Source organism: Staurois parvus, unplaced genomic scaffold (assembly GCF_062004578.1).
Source record: "Staurois parvus isolate SC_StPar_1 unplaced genomic scaffold, SC_StPar_1.0 ptg000007l, whole genome shotgun sequence".
Lineage (NCBI taxonomy): Eukaryota > Metazoa > Chordata > Amphibia > Anura > Ranidae > Staurois > Staurois parvus.
Genome location: NW_028317803.1, coordinates 9,726,770 through 9,752,792, shown reverse-complemented (window position 1 = coordinate 9,752,792; position 26,023 = coordinate 9,726,770). Strand labels below are relative to the sequence as shown.

The window sequence follows — 26,023 nt, the reverse complement described above, 5'->3', positions numbered from 1 at the left end:
CATAAACATAAACAGCCGGATGGGAGCAGTGCAGGAGCGGGCGGCCATTTATAAACGTCCTCCCACATTCCCTGCCTGTGTGCGCTCCCACCACAACCTGTGTGACGTCTCGATCATGTGATCACTGATTGGCCAATCAGTGATCACATGAATAGTAGTAAGCAAGATGTCACTTCTGACATCATTGCTTACTACTAGTGAAATCTGTGAATGATCACAGAGGTCACATGGTACAAGTCTATGCACAACAGCCTTGTACCATGTGACAAGATGTGACCAATCACAGCTCTCACAGCATTTCTCAATGGCTGCAAGAATGAAGCCAGAGAGAAGGAGAGAGAAGAAGTGATATTTTTTTTTTTTTTCAAAGGCTGTAAAAGCAATCTTCATCACCCCCCCCCCCCATCACCCACTGTACTGCTAGTGTGACAGAAAAAAACCACAAATAATATTAATATAAAACAAAATAAAAATGTAAAGACAAAATTATAATTTTTGGTTATAAACTAATTTGGGTTTTTTTTTTTTTTTTTTATTTAAAGGATAGCTGAAAACATTTTGGCCAATATTTATGAAGATTATTTATTTGCAAAATGTTATAAGAAAAACACATTTTATTTCAAAATGTGTGGACTTTTTCATTTATACAGCAAAAATGCAAATTCTAGTGGTGAATAAATACAACCAAAATAAAGTTTTATCTGACAAAAAAATGCTAAAAAATTCATATGGGTACAGTGTTGCATGACCGTGCAATTGTCATTCAAAGTGTGATAGCACTGAAAGCTGAAAATTGGCCTGGACAGGAAGGGGGTGAAAGTGTCCAGAATTGAAGTGGTTAAGAGATATACATTTCAATCTATTAGTAAATAGTTGTTAGCATAATGATATACAGTGTATTGCCAAAAGTACTGGGACACCTGCCTTTACATGCACATGACTTTATTGGCATCCCAGTCTTATTCCGTAGGGTTCGAGAATCAGAAGACTTAAAGCGAGAATCATGTTGAAGCCCAATGAGCTTACTATTGAAAAATAACAAAAATTGTAAAAAAGGAAAGGTCCTAAAGAGACCAAAAGCAGTAAAAACTGCAAATATTTAGGGGTGAGGAAGTATGAGGAGTTGTACCTTTGCGGAGGCCGGAGACAATGATGGTCTTGGCAAGGTATTGGAGTGTGCAGGCTGCTGCATTCTATTGTGACGGAGGGTAGGCAGGACAGAAAACACAAAGTGGATGGCAAACACACAAAACTTTATTAAGGCAAATGACAGTCACTCAAGTGGGAGAAATACCAAGGAGAGGGCCCAAAGTACTTGTAGTCCATCCCCAGGGCAAGGTTAAAGTCTCTATAGCAGTTTGTAATTCAAACAGGGAGGTGAAGATTGAGTACAAGACAGTTCAGGGAAAAGCAGGGGAGCATATACTCATGGATCAGGCAGGGGTGCCCGGGTCCATGGGGAGCAAGATAGTACAACAGAAAGTACTTGCCCTGAATCCGGAGTATGCGTGGCGTAGTCCGTGGTAATAATTCCCACAAGTCCTGGACACCTGCAGAGGGCAGCTGGTGTAGTTTTCCCCCCTATCCTGGGGTTTGCGGTGGGCAGCTTGCGTGGTTCTCCCCCTTATCCGTGGGGCTTGCCGAGTGGCAGCTTGCAGAGGTCTCCCCCTTCTCTGGGGCTTGCAGTGGGCAGCTGGGTGGTTCTCCCCCTTATCCGTGGGGATTGCAGAGTGGCAGCTTGCGGGGGGTCTCCCCTCCTCTGGTGCTTGCAGAGCGGCAGCTGCGGAGGTCTCCCCTTCTCTGGAGCTTGCAGAGCGGCAGCATCTTGCGGAGGCTCCCCCTTAGCCTTGGGGTCTGTGCAGAGTGGCAACGAGGTTCTCACTTTAGCCGGGATCCCTCTGTGGCTTGGCAGCGGAATAGATGACCGGGAAGAGCCCAGCATCGGTCTTCTTAAACTGATGCAGGATGCTTCCCGGTTGTCCTGGCAACGGTGGGCAGGTCGTGGGCGGTGTGCCTCGTCGCTCAGCAACGAGGCACGTCCCCTGGACATGGGTCGCGCTCCCATAAGCGCGGCCTTTGTCCAGCGGCATCCACAGGTGCAGGAACTCTCCGTGCCCGCGCTGTGGATGTCGGTCCGGAACATCCCCGCAGGAAGTTCGCACCTCTCCGCGGAGAGGTGTGAACCTCGCTATCTTTTCCCCTCCGGCCTCACCGGATGGGGAGAAGATAGTGGCGAGGAGTGACAGAAGCCACACCTCTTGTCCTGTGCGGCTCGGCTTCAAAGAGCCATGGCAGGACAAGAGGTGGAGGGGGGACATTTGGCAGGACGAGAGGTGGAGGGGGGACATTTGGCAGGATGACAGCTGGCCAACAAGGGAGGAAATATACTAATGGAATTGGAACTGAAAATGTACTAATTGAATTGGGGACTGGAATGTATTTTATTTGGGACTAAAAGGTACTTTAATTGGGACTGAAATAATAATTGGGACTGGCAGAGCACCTATATTGTGACACTATGTTTCAGGAGGATCCCTAACTGCCAGAGAAAGTGGAGACCCTCATCTTGGGTTGAGATTCTCGTTCTAGATTCCTGATGGGTTACCAGGAGTGAGGCTGGATATCTCCACTGGTAGAATACATTGTGGTTTCTGAGGGCTTTGGTAACCGGTTGTTGATTTCTCTGCAGTTGGACGGTATGTTTGGAAAAGTATGGTAGTAGTTGAAGGTGAGCTATCCTCTGAGGAGATTGGTCTGGGCGGTGAAATGTTGTTAGTATGTGTTCCTTGACATCCCTGGAGACATTCTCAGACAGGTGTAGAGGTTTCGGCACTCTCTGGATTTTATCTATAATAAGATCTACAGATGATAAAGATAGGATCGCTGTGAGGAAGACATTCCACAAATAGCGAGGCAATTCAGAGGATAGAATAGATTTGGGAGTTCCTCTGATCTTTATGTTATTCCTTCTAGAACTATCCTCCAAATCTTCCACCTTTGCTTTCAACCAGGTTATATCTTCCGCTTGTGCTGCATTTGCATCCAAAAGTGAGTTGGATGATGTTGCAAACTCACTCAGTATCTGATATAGGCTGACCAGTCATTGGTAAGGAAGCAATAGGGTCAGGGATTTCCGTATCCATATAATTCTGTTTGGAACCGCCACTTACCCTAGCCAGCTCTCTTTCATCATTGTTGGTATGTGTGGCTTTTCTGGGTTTGGATTTCACAGAGCTGTGGATGTCAGGTGAAGAAGATTCGGACCCTCTTGTAGATAGAGTGGCGTCTTCTGACGAAGCTGCTGTTTACAGCAGCGGAAGAGTCGGCAACTCTAGAGGACTAGTATCGGCCAGCAGGTTTTGGGAACTACCGCCATATTGTGGTAGCCTCCTCTGTGTGGCCAGGAAGAATTCCATCATTTTCAAGTGCTGAGGAAGCTCTTTGTAGCGTCTGGGCATACTGCTAAAATGAGCGGATGAACATGGCTCCAGTAGGCGCAAGGAAAAGTCTGTGGGTGTGCTCTGGATGTTGGATCCCCCGTGAGTCTGACGGAGCTCCTTCAGCAAGCAGCTATGCCAGACAACGGTCGCCAAGCCCCCCCACCCACTATTAATAAAAACCTTACTGTCTCTTACACAAAGGATAAAGAAATAGAACAGTAATGTGACTGATGTTCCCATATACATATTCAGTTGGCAACCTTACACCATGGGTATGCTGCTTTTAAAGATTATTTAACCAGAAAAGCAGTAAGGACTTGGGGACTGTATACATCCTGAGTGTATAATTCAGGCTCCTCCTAGGACACATATGAACTGATTTGAAGACACATCATAAATCTGCAGGCACTACAAGCCTGAATTTTATTAACAACTTTAGTTTATTCCCATCTGGTGGATAAGAAATTTTCACTTTGAGTAGCCTTACCTGAACCATAGATTCTGAAAGTTGTGTTTCATCAATTTCTAATATGATTTTTTTAAAGTCTTCGTAAGGCAATCGGTATGAACCTAAGAAAATGGCTGAAACATTGGACCACAGTTTAATTAGTAATTCACATATTAAAATATTTAGAGGATACCATGAGAAAACAGTACACAGTATATTGCTTTTGTATGTAGAGCCAGTAGCCACAAGCTAATTGACAAAACATAACACATGTTGGTATTCATTATACATTGAATATACTGTACAACAAATGCAGATTTAACTGTTAAAAAAAATAAATAAACCATAGTTTACCATGCTTTTATTATTATGACTGTCAGACTCCATAACAACACAAAATCAAGGACTAACAAACTTTTACCAAGTACCACATTAAAAAGAAAATACTACAACACAGAAGAGTGACTTGAATATCCTGCAGGTACTGGCCTTGTAAATAACCAATATCTGCCAACAATGCAATAAAGTCTTTACTCAAGTTATACATGTACATATAACACCATATGTTATAAACCATATCATGCATTGTTGGCTAAGATTACAACTATTAAAGTGTCTGTGACATATATACACATGCTGTGTGTGTGTGTGTGTGTGTGTGTGTGTGTGTGTGTGTGTGTGTATAAATAACTTTACTATGATTTTAATTATTGCTGGAAAACTGCATTTATTTACTTTATTTCATTTTATTTCTTTTTCCCCCAGCTGAATTACAAAAAGTGTTCCTGTCTCTTGGTTCCATAAACCGTAAATGACTACATGTACTGAAAGAGAAAAACAAAAACAAACAAAAAAAAGCTCCATATACTGTATTTCTTTGTGTATTAGCTGCTTAAAACAACATATTACAGCTGCTTTATCATTGCCCACTGACCATGAGATTGTTTTAAAACTACAACTCTCGGGGGCGCATGCGCGGCCGGCTCGAGGATGGACGCGCGATAGCTCCCGCTCCGTCCACCCGCCAGCACTGAAGCGGCTCACTCAGACCCCAGGGAAATCCGACAGCACACGGCAGCTCACGGAGTGTGCCCGCAGCCCACTAGACATGCCCCGGAGGAAAAAGAGTCCGGGGCAGCCAGGAAACTGACAAACTTTTTCTCGGCCGTTATGCCGGGAAACCAAGATGGCGGCCGCCATACAAACATGCGGGGAGGCAGCAATGACCAGGAGGAGGACTACAGGTCCCAGAGGGTGGATCCCAGGCTACAACACCAGCTTTATCCAGGGGACCCTGGTGAGTTGTCACCCCCACTGTCACCCACGACCTGCAGCCCAGCAAAATCACGGCCACGGCTAGAGAGTGACTCTGACGACACCCACCAGGCCCTAAACCTTCCACCTCAGCCACCACATCCCTCCTTGCCTGATATAGACGCATTTCCAGCGTCTGACCAACCACTGACCGAAATCTGCATGAAAAACATGCTAACATCACTGCGCCAGACCTTACACAATGATATATCTGCGCCATTGACCCAAATTACTGCTTTGGTACAAAGACAGGAACGCAGAATCCGCCACATTGAGACCAATATAGCAGACATCATAGAAGCACACAATGATCTGATTGATGCTCATACAGATCACTTATCGGACATCGAACAAATCAACTTAAAATTAGCTGACATGGAGGACAGATCACGCCGTAATAATATCAAATTCAGAGGGATTCCAGAAACAGTGTCTACCGACGCGTTATTGCCATATCTGCAACACTTTCTCAAGCTTTTAATCCCAACACTCTCTGAAGTTGAGGCCACGATTGATCGCGCACATCGACTTCCTAAACCTTCATTCCTGTCAGCATCCATCCCTAGGGATGTGCTCGTCCGCTTACATTTCTACCATATTAAGGAGAGAATTATGATGGCCACTAGAAATCCACCTCCACTTCCACCCTCTCATGCGAATCTGCGTCTCTTTGCTGATTTATCCAAGGCCACACTCTCCAATAGGAAGAAACTGATATCAATTACAAAAGCACTCAGAAACCATAATATGGCCTACCAATGGGGCTTCCTAACAAAACTAATAGTACGACACCAAGGCAGGGTGTATACCATTAAAAATTTGGAGGCTGGCTTGGACTTTCTTAAGGCCTGGGGCATATTGCCTGCAGATCCACAGAAGAACAACCCTGGTTCCGTCCAAAACATGGAAGCGACCTGACGGGCCTAGCGGCACAAGCCGTGATATACATGTTTATATTTTTCCCTGGAGGCTCCTTTTGAACACTCCTTTTTCTGGCGATCGGCCTATATCCAATGACTCTCATCTTCAAAATTTTCTATAGGTTTGACCCTTCTGGAGGTCCAAACCTGTCTGACTCCCCCATTTTTGAAGTAGCGATCCTAGCTACATTGGTTACTTGCATTATATGCAAGAGTTTTTTTTACTGTTGTTCCTTTCCTTCCCACCTGCCCCTTACCATGTCACCACCAGCTATATCTCTCGGACACTGGATCTAGATCTCCTGACCCCCGAATACTGCCAAAGAACACTCCAAATATATATATACTCCGTAAATCCATGTATAAATGATTACCATCACATCTCTTAACGTACGGGGCCTCAATTCCCCATTTAAAAGATCGATGGTATCAAGAGAAATCCGAAGATCTCAAACTGACCTACTTTTTATACAAGAATCCCACTTCGCCACAGACAAGACCCCTAAACTGTATCTTCACCGTTTTTCTCAACAATTTATGGCAACTAATGTTAAAAAGAAGAATGGAGTTATTATCGCTGTTAATGACGCTCTCTCTTTCCAATCTACCTCCACCATAATCGATCCACAAGGGCGATACCTTATTTTGATATACGAAATTAACAAGATTACTTATACCTTGGTGAACATTTATGGACCAAATAGCAAACAAATAAGATTTTACCGCAAGCTCTTCAACCTCATTTCCCAACACAAACGAGGTAGACTCATTATTGGCGGAGACTTTAATGTTCTTAGTAATTCACTTCTAGACTCATCTTCTAACAAGAAAACCACCAACCTTGATCTCAATCGCTTATTACATGACCATGACCTATACGACATCTGGAGATGCCAACATGGCTCGGAGAGAGACTACACCTATTTCTCACCCCCACATCTCTCGTATTCTAGAATTGACATGTTCGCCACTGACAAATGGACTTTACAACACGTGTCATCATCCAACATTGGTACTATAACTTGGTCTGACCATGCTCCGATCAGCATATCCTTAGACGATACCCAACGGTCAGCGATCCCACCTATTTGGAGACTGAATTCTACACTTTTGAAACTCCCGGAAAACCAAAAATTTATATTAGATGCTCATCACCTCTTTTTTGAAACTAACAGCATCCCGGATATCTCTATCACCACGCTTTGGTTAACATATAAAGCTTATATGAGAGGTATCCTCATCCAACTAAATTCTCACATTAAAAAACAACGCTCACAGCAAATTGACCAACTCCTCAACTCTATACGCAAAAACGAAGACAATAACAAACAAAATCCGAACCCCACTACGACCGCGGCCTTAAACCGAGATAGGAATGCACTACGCACTATCCTATTACACACTTATGACACGAACCTACAAAAAACCAAATCCCAATTTTATGCGCTAGGCAATAAATCAAACTCTCTTCTTACCAAAATCATCAAACAAAAACGGCTCAAAAACAAAATCCCCACGATTCAATTTTATGCGCTAGGCAATAAATCAAACTCTCTTCTTACCAAAATCATCAAACAAAAACGGCTCAAAAACAAAATCCCCACGATTCAACACCCAATCTCACATACTCCACTGACCAACCCACAAGACATAGCTAATGCGTTTGCGTGTTACTATCAAACGCTATACAATATAAAAGATGATCCAAACACGACCCAACCAACAACCCCGTCGATTGAAAATTTTCTACAACATACCAATCTCCCTTCTCTTACGCCTTCCCAATTATCCTCCCTATCTGTGCCGATTTCGCCTACTGAGATCGAGAAAACCATAAACAAGCTCCCCTTGAACAAATCACCAGGTAATGACGGCTTCACCAATGAATACTATAAGACGTTCGCACCCCATCTCAAGCCACACCTATCGGTTCTCTATAACTTTGTTGCCTCTAAAGGGGAATTTCCCTCTGATATGCTACAATCAATAATTACTACTATCCCAAAACCAGGTAAAGACTACCAATTAGTTCAAAACTATAGACCAATTTCTCTGCTTAACACAGACCTAAAAATATATGCCAAGATAATAGCTCAACGACTGCTTCCATACCTTCCCATCCTAATCCACTCTGACCAAGTAGGATTCATACCAGGCAGACAGGCTCCTGACGCAACTCGACGAATCATATCACTACTACACCACCTTGAAACAGATAATCAACCCTCACTCCTCCTATCACTTGACGCAGAAAAAGCATTTGACCGCATTCACTGGCAATTCATGACGCTTACCCTCCAAAAATTTGGAATTACGGATTGGATGATGTCTGCAATTTTGTCCCTATACTCCAAACCCTCCGCTAAAGTTCTCACCAACGGCACGCTCTCGCAACCGTTCCAAATCTCTAATGGAACTAGACAGGGATGCCCCCTTTCCCCCATAATCTTCGCTTTACTTATTGAACCACTGGCATCCAACCTCAGAAATGACCCCAGTTTCTCAGGAATCAAATTCCTTAAACACGAACACAAAATCAGTCTCTTTGCAGATGACATTATTCTAACGATCACAAACCCCTATAAATCACTTACCTAGATACGCACCCACATACAAACGTACGCAGACGTTTCATACTATAAGCTCAATGAACCCAAGTCATCTATCTTAAACCTGTACACTCCTGCTCCACTCCAAAACCTGCTTACCAAACTATTCCCTTTTAAATGGGAAAAACATAATATCCCCTACCTGGGGATTAAACTGTCTGCCAACACTAATCAACTCTATGCAGCTAATTTTAAACCGCTACTAGATACAATTCCACAGGAGCTTAGAAACCTACGTACGGCTACTTTATCAATGCTAGGCAGAATAGCGACTATCAAAATGTGCATATTACCTAAAATATTATATATCTTCCGTGCGCTGCCCATCCCTATACCATCCTCCTTTTCCTCACTTCACTACACTACCACCTCCTCATTCAGCTCATAGATTGTACACTTGTTTTTGTGAACCTTGTACTACAATGTTTCTATATGATGTTACCCTGTTTAAGATTCTGAAAATTTCAATAAAAACTATTTGAAATAAAACTACAACTCTCAATAGTCACAGCCATATTTCGGGACATGCTATAAAAGGCAATGGTGTCAAGAGATTTAAAACTCCCTCCTGGCTGCTATTTCAGCTGGGATTGTGTGTACTCTTGTCAAGCCAACTGTTAACTTTCAGGTGGAAGTGATGCAGCTGGCCAATCACTTCCACAACCAGCAAAACTCTAAAATAAATGTACCAGGAAGTGGTGTGTATTGTTTGGAGCTGACATTCCCTGGCAGTGCTGGGAAGATGAATGTTAAAAATGGAAAACTGACAAATAAAAAATACAAAAAAATATTTGCCTGAAGACCCCCACCCCTCCCCCGAACAAAACACACACGTTTGTACACACGCAAATGCATGTATCAGTGTTCCTATGAACACAAATGTTGATTCTGCTTAATGTTCTATAAATTTTAGATAAATTATTTGCAGTTACCTTTAAACAGATGACCTGTAACAGCTTTTATGGACAATTTTGGGTACTGGAGTTTGTTGCCACTTCATGGGCACAGACAGTTTTAACGCTAGACATGCTGGGTACCTTTTTATTTTGTACAAACTCATCTTTTGTTTCTTGGCAAACAATTGGGTACAATATTGGGTTTGTATTCACTAAAGTTAACATCAATGCATGCTAACATCATGTGACATGAAAAATTGCAAAAAAACAACATTTTATTCTTTGGGGACATAAATAATTAAAAAAAATAAAATAAATATATATATATACATACATACACACACATATATATTATTTATTTTTTCTTTTTCCCCCTCAGGCCTAATATGTGCATTTTAACGTGTAAAAAAAAAAATTGGCCCCAGGACTGCTTTCAATATACTTACACAAATTTTGAGCAACTTTTGGCTCCAACACCTTCAGTTCCTTTATTCTTTTCTTAATAATAAGAGTATCTTCAATTTCATCATCTTTATTTGCTGTTTAATAACGAAAACACAAAATTTATTTTCTTCATACATGAAAACACAATGATGAAGGTTAAAACCAAAGAACAAAAAGAAAATTTAGAAAAATAGTTAAGATAGTTTTAGAATGTTTTACCATGCAGAAATGGATTTAGTGGTAAGACTTAAGACATTTTTTATAAACATGTTGTGTGTGCTCTCCTCCCCCCTAAAAAAAAAAAAAAAAAAAAAAACTGGAATGGAATATCCTTTACATGTATGATACTAATTTACAGTATGCAACTATAGTAAGTGTCGCTGTCCTAATTTTTAGAAAACCCTGTCAGGACAGACATATAGTTAAATATATGTTTGGACACTGGCACCATTTCATACCTTTGGCTCTGTATGCCTTCAGAATAAATTAAACCAAAAAAATCCAAAAATAATTTGAAGTGCAGACTTTCAGCTTTAATTCAAGGAGTTGAACATATACACAATATCAAGTACACATTTTAAGAACTGCAACTCTTTTTTATACACAGTCCCTCCATTTTCAGGGGCTCAAATGTATTTGGACAAATGAATATAATCATAAATAAAATGCAAATTTTTTATATTTTGTTGATAATCCTTTACTGGCAATGACTGCCTGAAGTCTGGAACCCATGGACATTACCAAAGACTGTGTTTCCTCCTTTCTGATGCTTTGCCAGGCTCTAACTGCAGCTGCCTGTGGTTCTTTCTTTGTGGGTCTTTCTGCCTTTAGTTTTGCCTTCAGCAAGTGAAATGAATGCTCAATTGGGTTGAGATCAGGTGATTGACTCAGCCATTGCAGAATATTTCACTTCTTTTCTTCAAAAGTTCCTGGGCTGCTCTTGCAGTGTGTTTTGAATCATCGTCCATGTGTACTGTGAAGCACCGTCCAATCAACTTTGCTGCATTTGGCTGAATCTGGGCTGACAGTATATCTCTATAACTGTATAACAGTAACACTGCAGAATTCATCCAGCTGCTTCTGTCACATCATCAATAAACACCAATGATCCAGTGCCACTGGAAGCCATACATGCCCATGTCATCACACTGCTTCCACTATGTTTTACAAATGATGTTGTGTGCTTTGGATCATGAGCTATTCCAAGCCTTCTCCACGCTTTTTTCTTCCCGTCATTCTGGTACAAATTAATATTAGTTTCATCCGTTCAAAGAATGCTTTTCCAGAACTGGTCTGGCTTTAGATGTTTTTTGTTAAAGTCGTATATGGCTTTTCTATTCTTCAGGCTTATGAATGGTTTGAACCTTGCGGTGAACCCTCTGTATTTACTCTCGTGAAGTCTTCTCTTGATTGTAGACTTTGACAATCATACACCCACCTCCTGGAGAGTGTCCTTCACTTGTCTGGATGTTGTGAATGGGTTTTTCTTTACCATAGAGAGGATCCTGCGATCATCCACCACTGTTGTCTTCCGTGGATGTCCATACCTTTTTATGTTCCTGAGCTCACCAGTGCGTTCTTTCCTCAGAATGTACAAAACTGTTGATTTGGCCACTCCCAATGTTGCTGCTATCACTCTGATGGATTTCTTTAGTTTTTGAAGGCCTACAACGGCCTGTTCCACTTGCATGGACAGCTCCTTTGAACACATGATGTAGGTTCACAGCAATAGATTCAAAATGCAAATACCAAACTTAGAATCAACTCCAGACCTTTTAACTGCTTATAATTGATGAAGAAATAACAAAGAAGTAGCCCGCACCTGGACATAAAACAGCTTCTGATTCAATTGTCTAATTAAGTTTGGTCCCTTGAAAAAGGGGGTGGTGGCTACTCTTAAGATCTGTAATTCCTAAACCCTTCCTCCAATTTGGATATACATACCCTCAAATTAAACATTAAAGTGTGCACTTTCAGCCTATATCCATTATATAACTATAGTTTGAATAGGTTTTGGTAAATAACGGAAAAAAAATCTAAGATTGTGTCCAAATATATATGGACCTAACTGTATGTGGACTGTCATTACTGACTGATATTTTAACAAATGCTAACTGTGTGGCCATGATACATTGGCTTCAATTTTTTTCTAATTCAAAAACTGAGGAACAATACTGTAAGGGACCGCCCGGCGGTACTACTAGCACTCCACTGAGTAGGCGTCCCCAGCGCACGGAGTCTAAGTCCCAGGGTGCTTGTTCACCAGAGCCCCTGATGGTGGGGATGGACTTGGAGCTCCCTGAGACCAGGTCGTGGCTACTGGGTGCGCCCGTCAGTGGTAGCAGTATGCGCAAGGGGCTCCCACGGGGAAGAGTCTGATGTGAGGAGGTCAGAAGACCCCGCTGCACGGGATGGATGGATGGATGAGCAAGGTCAGACGGGCCGGGTCGGTAACAGAGAGGGCGGCAAGGTACAAGGCAGCGGGCATAGAATGGTCGGTTCACACGCCAGGTCAGCAACAGCAGGTCAAATCCAATAGGGGGCATTCAGGAGAGAGGTCAGGCAAAGCAAGGGTCAGAATAGGAGAAACAGCAAGGTCAGGTACAATCTGGGTCAATAACTTACAGGGTACAGGTTCACAGGATTCAGGATGCAGGAAAGACCAGAAGGCACTGAATGACAGCTCAGGGTCGTTTAAATATCCCGCCCTGCGCTGCCATTGGTGCCCAGCGGGCGGCCGCGGCTTCTACTGCGCATGCGCGAACTCGAACGCCGCGGCCGGCCCGGAACCAGTGCTCGAGTCCCTGCGCCGGGCGGCATACTGCGCCTGCGCCGGGACCAACGCGGCGGGGATCGAGGGGATCCCTGACAAATACTGTGTTGATACTTGAACAGTAATATTGGTTTCTACCCCTTAGGCCAAATGATTATTAATTTAAAAAATGATATTGACAAATACCGTATTTTTCGCTCCATAAGACGCATTTTTCCCCCCCAAAAAAGGGGGGAAAATGTCAGTGCGTCTTATGGAGCGAATATAAAGCGGCTGGTCCGGTATTTCTTCCGCCACCATGTCAGAATACCGGGCCGGCCGCTCAGCTGTTCTCTCCTGCAGGGCCTTACCTGTTCCTCGCTCCAGCACTGCACAGTATTCCCACGCTGGCTTCTGTGACAGCCAGGTGCCCACTGCGCATGTGCTGCGCTTTGTGAATGATCTGGTGTCTTCTGGGACACGACAGGTCCCAGAAGGCTCCGGGCCATTCACAAAGCGCAGCACTTCTCGCGCATGCACAGTGGGCACCCGTCTGTCACAGAAGCCGGCCTGGGAAGAAGAAGGAAGGACAACTCCACAGACGTGGGAGCGGGTACCTGTCAAATTCAGGTACCTGCTCCCCCTCTCTCCCCAAAGGTCAGCAGTCTCTGGTCATCCCCTGCACTGTCTGCAGTCTCTGGTCATCCCCTGCACTGTCTGCAGTCTCTGGTCATCCCCTGCACTGTCTGCAGTCTCTGGTCATCCCCTGCACTGTCTGCAGTCTCTGGTCATCCCCTGCACTGTCTGCAGTCTCTGGTCATCCCCTGCACTGTCTGCAGTCTCTGGTCATCCCCTGCACTGTCTACAGTCTTTGGTCATCTCCTGTACTGTGTCCGCAGTCTCTGGTCATCCCCTGTACTGTCTGCAGTCTCTGGTCATCCCCTGCACTGTCTACAGTCTTTGGTCATCCCCTGCACTGTCTACAGTCTCTGGTCATCCCCCTGCACTGTCTACAGTCTCTGGTCATCCCCCTGCACTGTCTACAGTCTCTGGTCATCCCCCTGCACTGTCTACAGTCTCTGGTCATCCCCTGCATTGTCTGCAGTCTCTGGTCATCCCCTGCACTGTCCGCAGTCTCTGGTCATCTCCTGCACCGTGTCCGCAGTCTCTGGTCATCTCCTGCACCGTGTCCGCAGTCTCTGGTCATCTCCTGCACCGTGTCCGCAGTCTCTGGTCATCTCCTGCACCGTGTCCGCAGTCTCTGGTCATCTCCTGCACCGTGTCCGCAGTCTCTGGTCATCTCCTGCACCGTGTCCGCAGTCTCTGGTCATCTCCTGCACCGTGTCCGCAGTCTCTGGTCATCTCCTGCACCGTGTCCGCAGTCTCTGGTCATCTCCTGCACCGTGTCCGCAGTCTCTGGTCATCTCCTGCACCGTGTCCGCAGTCTCTGGTCATCTCCTGCACCGTGTCCGCAGTCTCTGGTCATCTCCTGCACCGTGTCCGCAGTCTCTGGTCATCTCCTGCACCGTGTCCGCAGTCTCTGGTCATCTCCTGCACCGTGTCCGCAGTCTCTGGTCATCTCCTGCACCGTGCCCGCAGTCTCTGGTCATCTCCTGCACCGTGTCCGCAGTCTCTGGTCATCTCCTGCACCGTGTCCGCAGTCTCTGGTCATCTCCTGCACCGTGTCCGCAGTCACTGGTCATCCCCTGCACTGTCTGCAGTCTCTGGTCATCCCCTGCACTGTCTGCAGTCTCTGGTCATCCCCTGCACTGTCTACAGTCTTTGGTCATCTCCTGTACTGTGTCCGCAGTCTCTGGTCATCCCCTGCACTGTCTGCAGTCTCTGGTCATCCCCTGCACTGTCTACAGTCTTTGGTCATCTCCTGTACTGTGTCCGCAGTCTCTGGTCATCCCCTGCACTGTCTACAGTCTTTGGTCATCTCCTGCACCGTGTCCGCAGTCTCTGGTCATCTCCTGCACCGTGTCCGCAGTCTCTGGTCATCTCCTGCACCGTGTCCGCAGTCTCTGGTCATCTCCTGCACCGTGTTCGCAGTCTCTGGTCATCTCCTGCACCGTGTCCGCAGTCTCTGGTCATCTCCTGTACTGTGTCCGCAGTCTCTCATCATCTCCTGTACCGTGTCCGCAGTCTCTGGTCATCTCCTGTACCGTGTCCGCAGTCTCTGGTCATCTCCTTTACCGTGTCCGCAGTCTCTGGTCATCCCCTGCACTGTCTACAGTCTCTGGTCATTCCCTGCACTGTCTGCAGTCTCTGGTCATTCCCTGCACTGTCTGCAGTCTCTGGTCATTCCCTGCACTGTCTGCAGTCTCTGGTCATTCCCTGCACTGTCTGCAGTCTCTGGTCATTCCCTGCACTGTCTGCAGTCTCTGGTCATTCCCTGCACTGTCTGCAGTCTCTGGTCATTCCCTGCACTGTCTGCAGTCTCTGGTCATTCCCTGCACTGTCTGCAGTCTCTGGTCATTCCCTGCACTGTCTGCAGTCTCTGGTCATTCCCTGCACTGTCTGCAGTCTCTGGTCATTCCCTGCACTGTCTGCAGTCTCTGGTCATTCCCTGCACTGTGTCCGCAGTCTCTGGTCATCTCCTGTACTGTGTCCGCAGTCTCTGGTCATCTCCTGTACTGTGTCCGCAGTCTCTGGTCATCCCCTGTACTATGTCCGCAGTCTCTGGTCATCTCCTGCACTGTGTCCACAGTCTCTGGTCATCTCCTGTACTGTGTCCGCAGTCTCTGGTCATCTCCTGTACCGTGTTCGCAGTCTCTGGTCATCTCCTGTACCGTGTCCGCAGTCTCTGGTCATCTCCTGTACCGTGTCCGCAGTCTCTGGTCATCTCCTGTATTGTGTCCGCAGTCTCTGGTCATCCCCTGTACTGTGCCTGCAGTCCATTGGTTCAGAATATTTTTTTTCTTGTTTTTTGCCTCTAAAACCTAGGTGCGTCTTATGGTCAGGTGCATCTTATGGAGCGAAAAATACGGTAATCATTAATTTTTATTATAGAAATTAAGATAATAGTAAGGCTTCAGCCACACTGCCACTCCTGTTTTAGGTTTTCTAGACACAGAGGTGTACTGGGAAAAAAACAGCACTGATTATATGTGTTTAGAAATGGTCTCTAAATGCATATAAAAGCACGTTTAAGACTGCTGTCAGTAGTGGCAGGCGCCTAGGGAATGTTCCCAGGGTCCTAATGCTGAGAAAGTTTGAGTTTTTATTTTAAACCTTTGGAACGGATGCTGTATACAAAGTGCGAGAGTGTATTTTACAGAGGGAGGAAGTAGCTCTCCAAATTATGTGTGTTGGGGGGAGGGTGTGATTGGGATCTATACTAGGCTGCATTTCAGGGAGGGAGAAATAAATAAATAAATAGACCTGGTACTGGTGAGATAATTTGGTAATTTGTACTGGGAACAGAAGGTAATATTTGGTTGTACTCTGTAAATTGCCCTGTTTTACATACTTCTGAGCTCTGTATTATGCACGTCTGATCCCTGCACGGTATGTGTTACACACTGCTTATCCTTTCACCTTGCATTACACAGTCCTGATCCCTGTATTCTGTGCATTACAAGCTTCTGATCTAGTGTGCTCTGTTTGATACATACTCCTAATGATTGCACTATAAGCAGAAATGCACTCCTGACTCTGGAGTTGATTTACTAAAAGTAAATATACTGTGCACTGCAGGTGCAGTTGCTTTATATCCGAGTGGAAGCAATGAAATAAGGCAAAGCTCTGCTGATTTCTTCCATCCAATCATGTGTAAGTAAAAAATGTTTTTTTGTTTTTTTTTTCTTTGCATGTTCCCCTCAGATCTACAGCAACTGCACTTGCAGTGCACAGCCTATTTGCGTTTAGTAAACCAACCCCATAGTGTTATGTATGCCTAACACCTGTGCTGTGTGCGTTATGCATTCCTAAACCCCAAGGCACAGTAATTAAAGCATATTTTATAGGTACAAAAACTTTGGTATATGCATGTATGTATACAGTGAGTAGGCTCTTCAGCTGAGTAGTTGTGCTTAGCATGTCTGGAGTTCTACTTGTACAGTTTATATAAGCTATATGTAATCATGTCATGTTAAAACATTATTTTTCTATGTTCTATTGTCCTTAATCACAGCTGTTCAATAACAGAACAGATGAGCCATGGCTCCAACATCCAGTCTCTGTAACCAATTGCCTCTTTCAGGCATATCAGTGTTGCAATATATTCACCAACATTGCACAATGGATGCTTCAAAACAGACACAATTAATTTTGAATCTACCACACATCTACTTTTATTTTTTTAATAATTCAGAATCCGTGTGGGAGCATCATACATTACTTTATGGGATGTACTAAAATTGCAAGTCAAATGAGGTAATGCTACTGCAGCTATAAAGGAACAGAAAGTACACCTCAGAATTTATGTGACCAATATCCACGCTATGGACTAAAAGCAATATAGTTAAATGTGGAAGCAGGCAACTTATACTAAAGAGGATAAGCAGAACTAACACACTGCTCATGACACAGACACACTTACTGCTCTCTTTATTTGAAGGCTGCGGTTGTAATTCTTTTAGCAAAGAGAAAGCAAACACAAATGAAGTCACAAGCATAGTTATTGCAAGTCATGTACAAGAGCACAGCAGCAATACATAATAAAGCCTTTAAACAATAAAATTGGATAAAAAGTTGCATGATGCAGAAAAATGCTGGAACATTGGATCATGTTAGACTTGTCGTCTGTAGCTATAGACCAGCAATGGGCAAACTATGGCCCGCTGGCCGTTTACGGCCCGGCGGACCTTTTAATCCGGCCCGCGGAGCGTGATACATTGGCTGTCAGGATGTGTGTAGGCGGGGCAGCGTGACGAATGTGAGGGGAGCTAGGCTCCTCTCACAGTCCGCCCTGAAGACCGGAACGGCGTCGGAACACGGCGAGAGGAACGCGCGGAGCAAAGGTAAGTGAATTGACACAGGGGGGACTTGGCTTACTACTTGGGGGGGAATAGTACTGTGGGGGATGAAATACTATATGAGGGATGAATTAATATGGGGGATGAATTAATATGGGGAATGAATTACTATATGGGGGATGAATTACTATATGGGGGATGAATTACTATATGGGGGATGAATTACTATATGGGGGATGAATTACTATATGGGGGATGAATTACTATTGGAGATGAATTACTATATGGGGGATGAATTACTATATGGGGGATGAATTACTATATGGGGGATGAATTACTATATGGGGGATGAATTACTATGGGGGATGAATTGCTATATGGGGGATGAATTACTATATGGGGGATGAATTACTATGGGGGGTAAATTACTATGCTTACTAGGGGGGAATATTACTATACTTACTATGGATGACACATACACATCATTCATCTACTCTTGGTCCGGCCCCTGGGTCCAATATATGAACCCATTGCGGCCCTCAAGTTAAAAAGTTTGCCCACCCCTGCTATAGACAGTCCAATATGGAAAGTTTTAGCATCTATTTAGCAATACAAACTTGTCATGCTTTTGCACATCTAGTAGGAGACATGCTACAGTCATGTCTGTATGAAATAATCTTCAACAATATCCCTTTGCTTATTTCTTTGAATGCTAGCATATTGTACTCTAATAAGCAGATATCAGTTGGAACAGGCCTGATGTAATTTAGTAATGTTAATAAGTGTACTGGCTCTCGCTGGTATTAATAGACTGCAATAAAACCTTAAAGCAGACCTTCGGGCAAAAATGTATGGCGGGAAGAAGTTGGGTTTGGAGCTTGAAAGCATCAAGTGGAGGGTTTGGAGGAAGCTGGAGACAGCTTCTGGAGTTTGCTTAACTTGTTGCCGACCGCAGATAGCCGAATGACGGCTGCACTGCGGCCGGCCAGTTCTGAGTGGACGTCATATGACGTCCCCCCCAGAACGCGCTCTCCTGCGCGCCCCAGGGGGCGCGCACCCGACGATCTCCGTGATCGCTGTGTCCTACGGACACAGCTGATCACGTGATGTGGTAAAAGGCCAATCACAGCGGCCTTTTACCACCTGATCAGCGGTGTCCAATGACACGCTGATCACAGGGAAATGCAAGTGCCGGTTCTCGGCTGCACTTTCCTCACGCTGTCAGATCGTGAGGAAAGTACTGCCGAGAACCAGCAGTTGTCAGAGTGGGGATCGGCACCGATCATCAGGGCACTGATGATCAGTGCCCTGATGATCGGTGCCCAGTAGTGCCACCCGCAAGTTCCGCCCACCTGTGCCCTGCAGTGCGCCCACTAGCCCCGCCCACCTGTGCCCAGCAGATCACCCACCTGTGCCCAACAGTGCACCCACCTGTGCCACTCTGCAATGTCACACACCTGTGCCCAGAAGTGCCACCCACCTGTGCCCAGCAGTGCCACCCACCTGTGCCCACCAGTGCCACCCATCTGTGCCCACCCACCAGTGCTGCCCACCAGTGCCACCCACCAGTGCTGCCAGTCAGTGCCCAGCGGTTGTGCCAGTCAGTGCCGCCAGTCAGTGCCCAGCAGTGATGCCAGTCAGTGTCGTCTATCAGTACCCATCATCAGTGTCGCCTATCAGTGCCGCCTATCAGTGCTGCATATTAGTGCCGCCTATCCGTGACACCTCATTAGTGCTGTCTATCAGTGCCGCCTATCCGTGCCACCTCATTAGTACTGCCTATCAGTGCCCTTTAGTGCTGCCTATCAGTGCCGCCTATCAGTGCCCATCAGTGCTGCCTCATCAATGCACATCAGTGAAGGAGAAAAATTACCTGTTTGAAAAATTTTATAATAGAAACAAAGAAACTTTTTTTTTTTTCAAATTTTTGGCAATTTTTTATTTATAGCGCAAAAAAGTAAAGTGCCCAGTGGCGATTAAATACCACCAAAAGAAAGCTCTATTTGTGAGAAAAAAATTATCAAAATTTCATATGGGTACAATGTTGCATGACCGCGCAATTGTCAAAGTGCGGCAGCGCTGAAAGCTGAAAATTGGCCTGGTAAATAAGGGGGTATAAGTGCCTGGTAGGCAAGTGGTTAATGCGGAGACCAGGGTAGGAGGAGGTGTGTGTGTGGAGGGTGTGCACAGAGAGATGTAGAATCTGTAGAAGAAGTTCTGTTCTCCTCTCTGCTGTCGACTGTGGAGATGAGGGGGGGGGGGGGCTTTTTTCCATAGACTCCAGGGAGGTCTGGGGGTGCAGAGACCATCTTCTCCACAGCTGCATGAAGAGGCATAGGATCTGGTGGAGGAGTTCTTTCCTCCTTTCTGCTGCTGGCTGCTGAGACAAGGTGGGGGCAGAGACTAGGGGGGTGCTTCAGCTGCAGGAGATGAGTGAGGGCCACATAAATGGCCTGGTGGGCCATATTTGGCCCATAGGCTTTGTGTTTCACACATGTGGCTAAAAATGATTGTAAAGGCTTTTTTTTTTTTATTTAAATAACAAGCATGTCATACCTGCTCTGTGCAATGGATCAGCCCTGATCCTCCTTTAGGGTCCCCCCACCAGTAGGAATGCTCCTGAGTCGCTGCTTTGCATGTTTATTCACAAACAAATGTGGCTCAGCCCTGCCCCCCACTCCCTGCTCATTGGCTCACTGGCTTTGATTGACAGTAGCCAAAGCCAATGACTCCCATTGCTGTCTCAGCCAATGAGGAGGGAGAAACTTTCTGTACAAAGATGTACCACAGCAAAAATTAAAAATGGAAAAAAAAATTAAGACCACCAGCAGCTGATTGAAAAATCTCTGAACAAAACATAAATGTGTAAAGCTAGACAGCGCTATGTGAATATTATTCAGTACCCAATGTCAGGTGCATATGCATTTTGTACTCGTTTGAAATTAAAAGCGCATATGCATTGTCTACTCTTTCGTACTTTTAACAGAAAAGAAATGACAGTAAAATTATTTGGATGACTTATGCGTGTCTCAATCATAAAGTGCCAAGTGCATAAGCATTTTCTATAACATCACATATACAGTATAGGAAAAAAAAAAAAAAAAGAAAGTGCAAAGGTGTGTACCCTAATCAAAACAATGTTTCCATTATCCACTAAGAATTATACTTAAATAATTATACACTCAAAATAATAATATAATGTCCTCATGTAAAATATATAACCTCTATTTAAAGTGCCAAGTGCATATGCGATGTGTGTGGGAAATAAAAATGTGATAAGGTGTTGTTATATGAAATATGTGTACATATAACATATCCTAAAATATTAAGTAATTTGGTGTTTGCTATATATGTGTAAACAGATAGCATAAAGTACATATAAATCAATAGAAGTACAAATATATATATATATATATATATATATATATATATATATATATATATATATATATATTTATTAGTTTTAAAAATATAGAACCAAATGCAAGTAGGGTATAGGCCACAGATGGCCACTTTCAAAAGAATAAAGTACAAAATACAAAAGCCATGCCTATGGTTACAAACCAAAAATTAAATGTGAAGCGGCCATAAAAAATAAAATCAAAGTTATGGTGCACTTGTTCTTTTCATAGCTAAACTATATTACCATCAAATATATTACAATTAACTTTCATTTCAAGGCTATGTTGTCAGCAGGGACGCTCATATGACTGATGATGATTCACATCCAGAATAAGAAGAGGAAGAGTACCGGGATAAAATAAAAAAAAAAAAGAACCCTATGACTTTGAAGATTGTTTTCAGTACCATGTAACCCATGGAAGCCACAGTTTGGCAGCTGTCATATATCTACCTGTTGAGGAAGCAAATCTGACCTCAAACATAATGAAGCTGTACTGTTCTCACTATATCTTTTATAGAAGCAGTGATAGAGGATTTCCATAGTCATGTTATAGAAAGTCTGGTGGCTAGGTAAATGTGTGTAAAAATTATTCTAGGGATTAAAGGTATATTCTCAATACCAATTATGAGGAGGGCAAAACTTGGTGAGAAAGGGATATGTACAGTATACCGGTAATTGTGTAACTACTGTGGACATTGAAAGCCAGAGTTTAGATAGTTTACTACATGACCAAAATGTATGATAAATAGTTCCTAATTGGCCACATTGTCTAAAATACAAGGGAGTGGTATTTATGCAAAATTTAGAGATACAATAAGGAGTTAAATACAATCTAAGAATACATTTTTGTGAGATTTGAAACTTTTAGTCGTAGTATAGGCTGTGGTAAGGGCTTTTTGCCATTGAATTTCAGAAAACGCTGAATCAAGATATTTTTCCCAGGCCAGTATGGGCGATGATTTGAGAAATTCTCTTTTCCTTTGATGGTCATATAGAACAAAGACATACCTCCTTTGATAGTAGAGCCTGGGTTAAGATATTGAACAATCCTCCATAGTACTTTGCATTCTAATTTGGGCGAATAGGTAACTAAGTGCATTATACGAAGATATATATAATGTTCAGTGTGCAGGAGGGCAAATTCTAAGCTTAGAGTAGGTAATGTATTTAAAGAATCACCATTATATAAGTCTTTAATCAAATTTATGCCCAGATTTTTCCAAGCAGATACAGACAAATCAGGGGTAAGAGCTGTCAAGGTTGTGATGGGACTTAGTAACTCAAATATACTGATCAGGCTCATAGGAGAAGATACAAACTCTTGTCATGAGTTAAAGTGGCTAATACAGTTAATGGTAGGTTGTTTTTCAGTATTGGCTCGCATAAAGAAGGTCACTATATGGTAGCATTGCCTGTTCCAATTCTAACCACAACACACATGGGGGACCTAAATAACAGTATTTAACTTGTGCCAGTAGGGCAGCAAAATAATTTCCTTGTAGGTCAGTAAGACCAAAACCACCTGCTGATCTGTGTTTTATGAATTACCAAATGCACAACATGCTTTTCTACCACACATACTCATTCAATGTAGACTGTAGAGAAACAAAGTAGGTTTTAGGGACTGGTATAGGTACAGTTCTAAAGATATAGAGAAGTTGATGCAGGATCTGCATTTTGAATGTCGCTTAGCGACCTGACCAGGAAAATTAACGTCTTGATGGAATGCATCCATAGCAAGGAGCAAAGAAGGTGTTCCCTTTTGTTTTGCTAAATTTATGATGTTAAGAAGTCTGAGGATCGTCTCCCCTTCGTAAAACCACATTGGTCTAAGTGTATTAATGAGGGCATAATATCCATGAGGATTGAAGTGATAACTTTGGCATATATATTTAAGATCGTTAATAAGGAGGGAAATAGGACAGGCACTTTTCCTGGCAGTGTAACAATCATGACTTCCAACATCTCAGAAGGAAAAGAAGCAAAGGCCCCAGCAGTGTCATAAACTTTACTAAGGTATGGACCTAGAATAGATTCAAAACACATAGTATTCTCCAGTAAGTCCATCTGGACAAAGTGATTTGTTATTGGGAAGGATATCAGTTGTACTTTGGATTTCAGGCAAGGTAAATGGGGCATAAAGAGAGTGTAGCTGTTCTTCTTATAGGGTTGGAAGATCGATATTATGTTGGAAATTGTCAATATATTGAAAGTTAGGTAAGGAAATAGTAGCATTATCTTTCAGATTACACAGCTCCCTGTAATAGGAGGTGAAGGAATCAGCAATTCCTCAAGGATCAAATATTTTGCTGTTGTTAGATGGATGATATATAAAGGGAATTTTAGTTTTAGAGCGATGGCCCGCTGAATTTTGTCAAAGAATTTACAGGCTTTATTACCAGAGGAGTATAAAAGCATTTTTAATCTTTGAGTAGTATAAGAGATTTTCTCACAGGTTTTGTCTTAATTACCTCCCACCTGGCCAATGTACATAAATGGCCAGGTGAGAGTTTCCTTGTTCTGAGTGGCCGTTCCTGTTCGTCCCTCAGAACACGTGCCTGCGCGCGGCCCCCGAGGCCTGGGCATTCGCTTGACACCCCCTATGGCTCTTTGTTTCAAATTATTATACATTGCTTCGCTGTGTGTACTCTCTTATGCACTCCTGGCAATTTCCGCACCTGTCTTGGATATGACGGGTTACCTCAGTGAAAATGACCATCCTGCCTAAATTATTGTATTATTTTCACACCCTTCCAGTGCGGGTTCCTCCTCATTTGCTTTGATTGATTCAGGCAAGGATTATGTGATTTCTCTGGGCCGACAGGCGCCCCAGAGTCTCAAGGAATACGCTTTTTATTCCATAGACTCCAGGGAGGTCTTGGGGTGCCTAATGTAACTAAGTATTATGAGGCGAGCCAGATTGCCCCACTGTCTATGTTGCATGCTTCCTCTGATGTTCCTCTATGGGTCCTGCTAGAACTACCTAATGCAACATGGAAGCTTCTATGGCTCCCCCCTGCCCTATGACACAGAGTCCAATTTTGCTCCAGGGCCTAAAAGTGTGGGACGCAGTACACTACTCCAATGGTTTGATGTCACCTTTTCTACCTTAGCTCCCAATTATTAATAATACTCTCTTCCTGCCAGGTTTGGATCAACCAAGGACATTTTCTTGGTGGGTTGCCAATGGTTGTTTCCAGGTGCGACACTTTTTGACTTTTCGGTCCTTCCCCACCTGGAATTCTCATTGAGAGTCAAGGGATGTCCCTCAGGCAGAATTTTTCCCCTACCACCAATTGTATTGGCTGACAATGCGGGCCACTTCCACTTTCCCGTATCAGAAATTTGCCTTTGAACAGCTTTGCAACAGCGTACTGGTCCCCCCGGGCCTTATTTACCTACTTTATGCATCCTTGAATAGGCGCTCAAATTATACTTCTCTCTCATATGTCACTCAGTGGGAGAGTGACCTGGGGGTGGTCATGGATCTGGAGGACTGAAATAGGGCTTGGTCTTTTATAGCTAATGTCCGTTTAATACAACCACGTTGGAGGCGGCATACAAAGTATTGTTTCCTTAGTATTGGGTCCCTGCTCATTTGGCCTAGGCAAACCCTACCTGCAGTGATCGATACTTTTGGAGTTGTGATCATCGTGGAGATGTGTTGCATATATGGTGATCATGCCCAAAACGGATTTGTTCTCAACTCTCTTGATTGTATTTCTTCGGGGGGTGCCCCGCTTATTTTAATATTTTGATCTGTCCTCCAAATCTGCTAATGTTGTCTTGAACCACTGATGATCATTCTCATTGGTGTCGTGTGCATTCACTAGATCATTTATTGCATTTGATGTTAGAGAGCACCTTTGACTGATATGTATGGTCACTCATGCAAAATCTCTCTCTGGGCTTCCAGATAGTGGGTTTACAAGTTGGGAGTCCTTGTAGAGTGGCTGCTGCCAGCCGTTGTTGCTGGCCTTTGAGAGAGAGAGCGTGTTGCAGCCGTGGGCCTGCACCATCTTGTTCCTGCCATGGCTGAGACTGTGAGAAGAAGGCTGGGCCTGTGTTCCTCCTTCCTCTTGCAGGTCATATTGGCGGTGTTGCGGGGAGGGAAACTGCTGCGGTGTGGTAGGCTGAAGTTGCTGCGGTGTGGTAGAAGCCTCTGGAGCCATGTAAGTCCCACTGTGTCCCAGAGCTCTAAGTTCAGTCATTCATCATTTCTGTAGTCAAAATGATAGAAAAAAAAAACTCTGCAACACCTTAGATCATCACCAAGTTGTGAATCCACCACCCAATTGTGATACTTTCAACTCATCAAAGCATATTGCTGGTAAAGTTATAAACTAGCCACCATGCAATCCCCCTGTCAAAGCACCGACTCTTTATCCAGAATCATCAGTGTGCAAATACCGTCATATACAGCAGGGAGGAAGCAAACTTGCATAATGTGAAAACTTCAAAACCACTTTATTAAAATAATGTTAAAAACCCCTCACATTTTTCAGTGTCATCACTGACACTAGTATCAATAGCTAAAGTAAACATAAAGGTCTTGCTCCGGCTGAATCCCTCTGCAGCAAGCGTTCCTGATGTGCGCGGCGACGTCACGCCCCAGCCCCTAGCTACCGCCCCTTGAATACGTTGAATGATTTAACACGTAGGGCTGGGGCTTGGATCTGACGTCACCGCGCACATCAGGAATGCTTGTGGAATAGGGATTCAGCCACAGCGAGACCTTGGCATTTGAACAGTGGATAATGGATGCATTGTTTTGATTAGAGTACACACCTTTGTAACATATATATATATAATGTTATATATATATATATATATATATATAATGTTATAGAAAATGTTTATGCCCCTAGCACTTTATGA

At 43.8% G+C, this 26,023-nt stretch overlaps 1 protein-coding gene across 1 annotated transcript in view; it reads right to left on the bottom strand.

Moving 5' to 3' along the window:
• Nucleotides 1–26,023, bottom strand: part of DIAPH3 (diaphanous related formin 3) — a 1,068,692-nt gene that overhangs the window by 502,274 nt on the left and 540,395 nt on the right. Inside the window, exons 18-19 of the mRNA XM_089668393.1 lie at nucleotides 10,074–10,166; nucleotides 3,928–4,022 (exon numbers count right to left, since the gene is read on the bottom strand). Of these exons, the coding sequence (XP_089524519.1) occupies nucleotides 3,928–4,022; nucleotides 10,074–10,166 (188 nt within the window). The remainder of the gene's footprint in view (nucleotides 1–3,927; nucleotides 4,023–10,073; nucleotides 10,167–26,023) is intronic.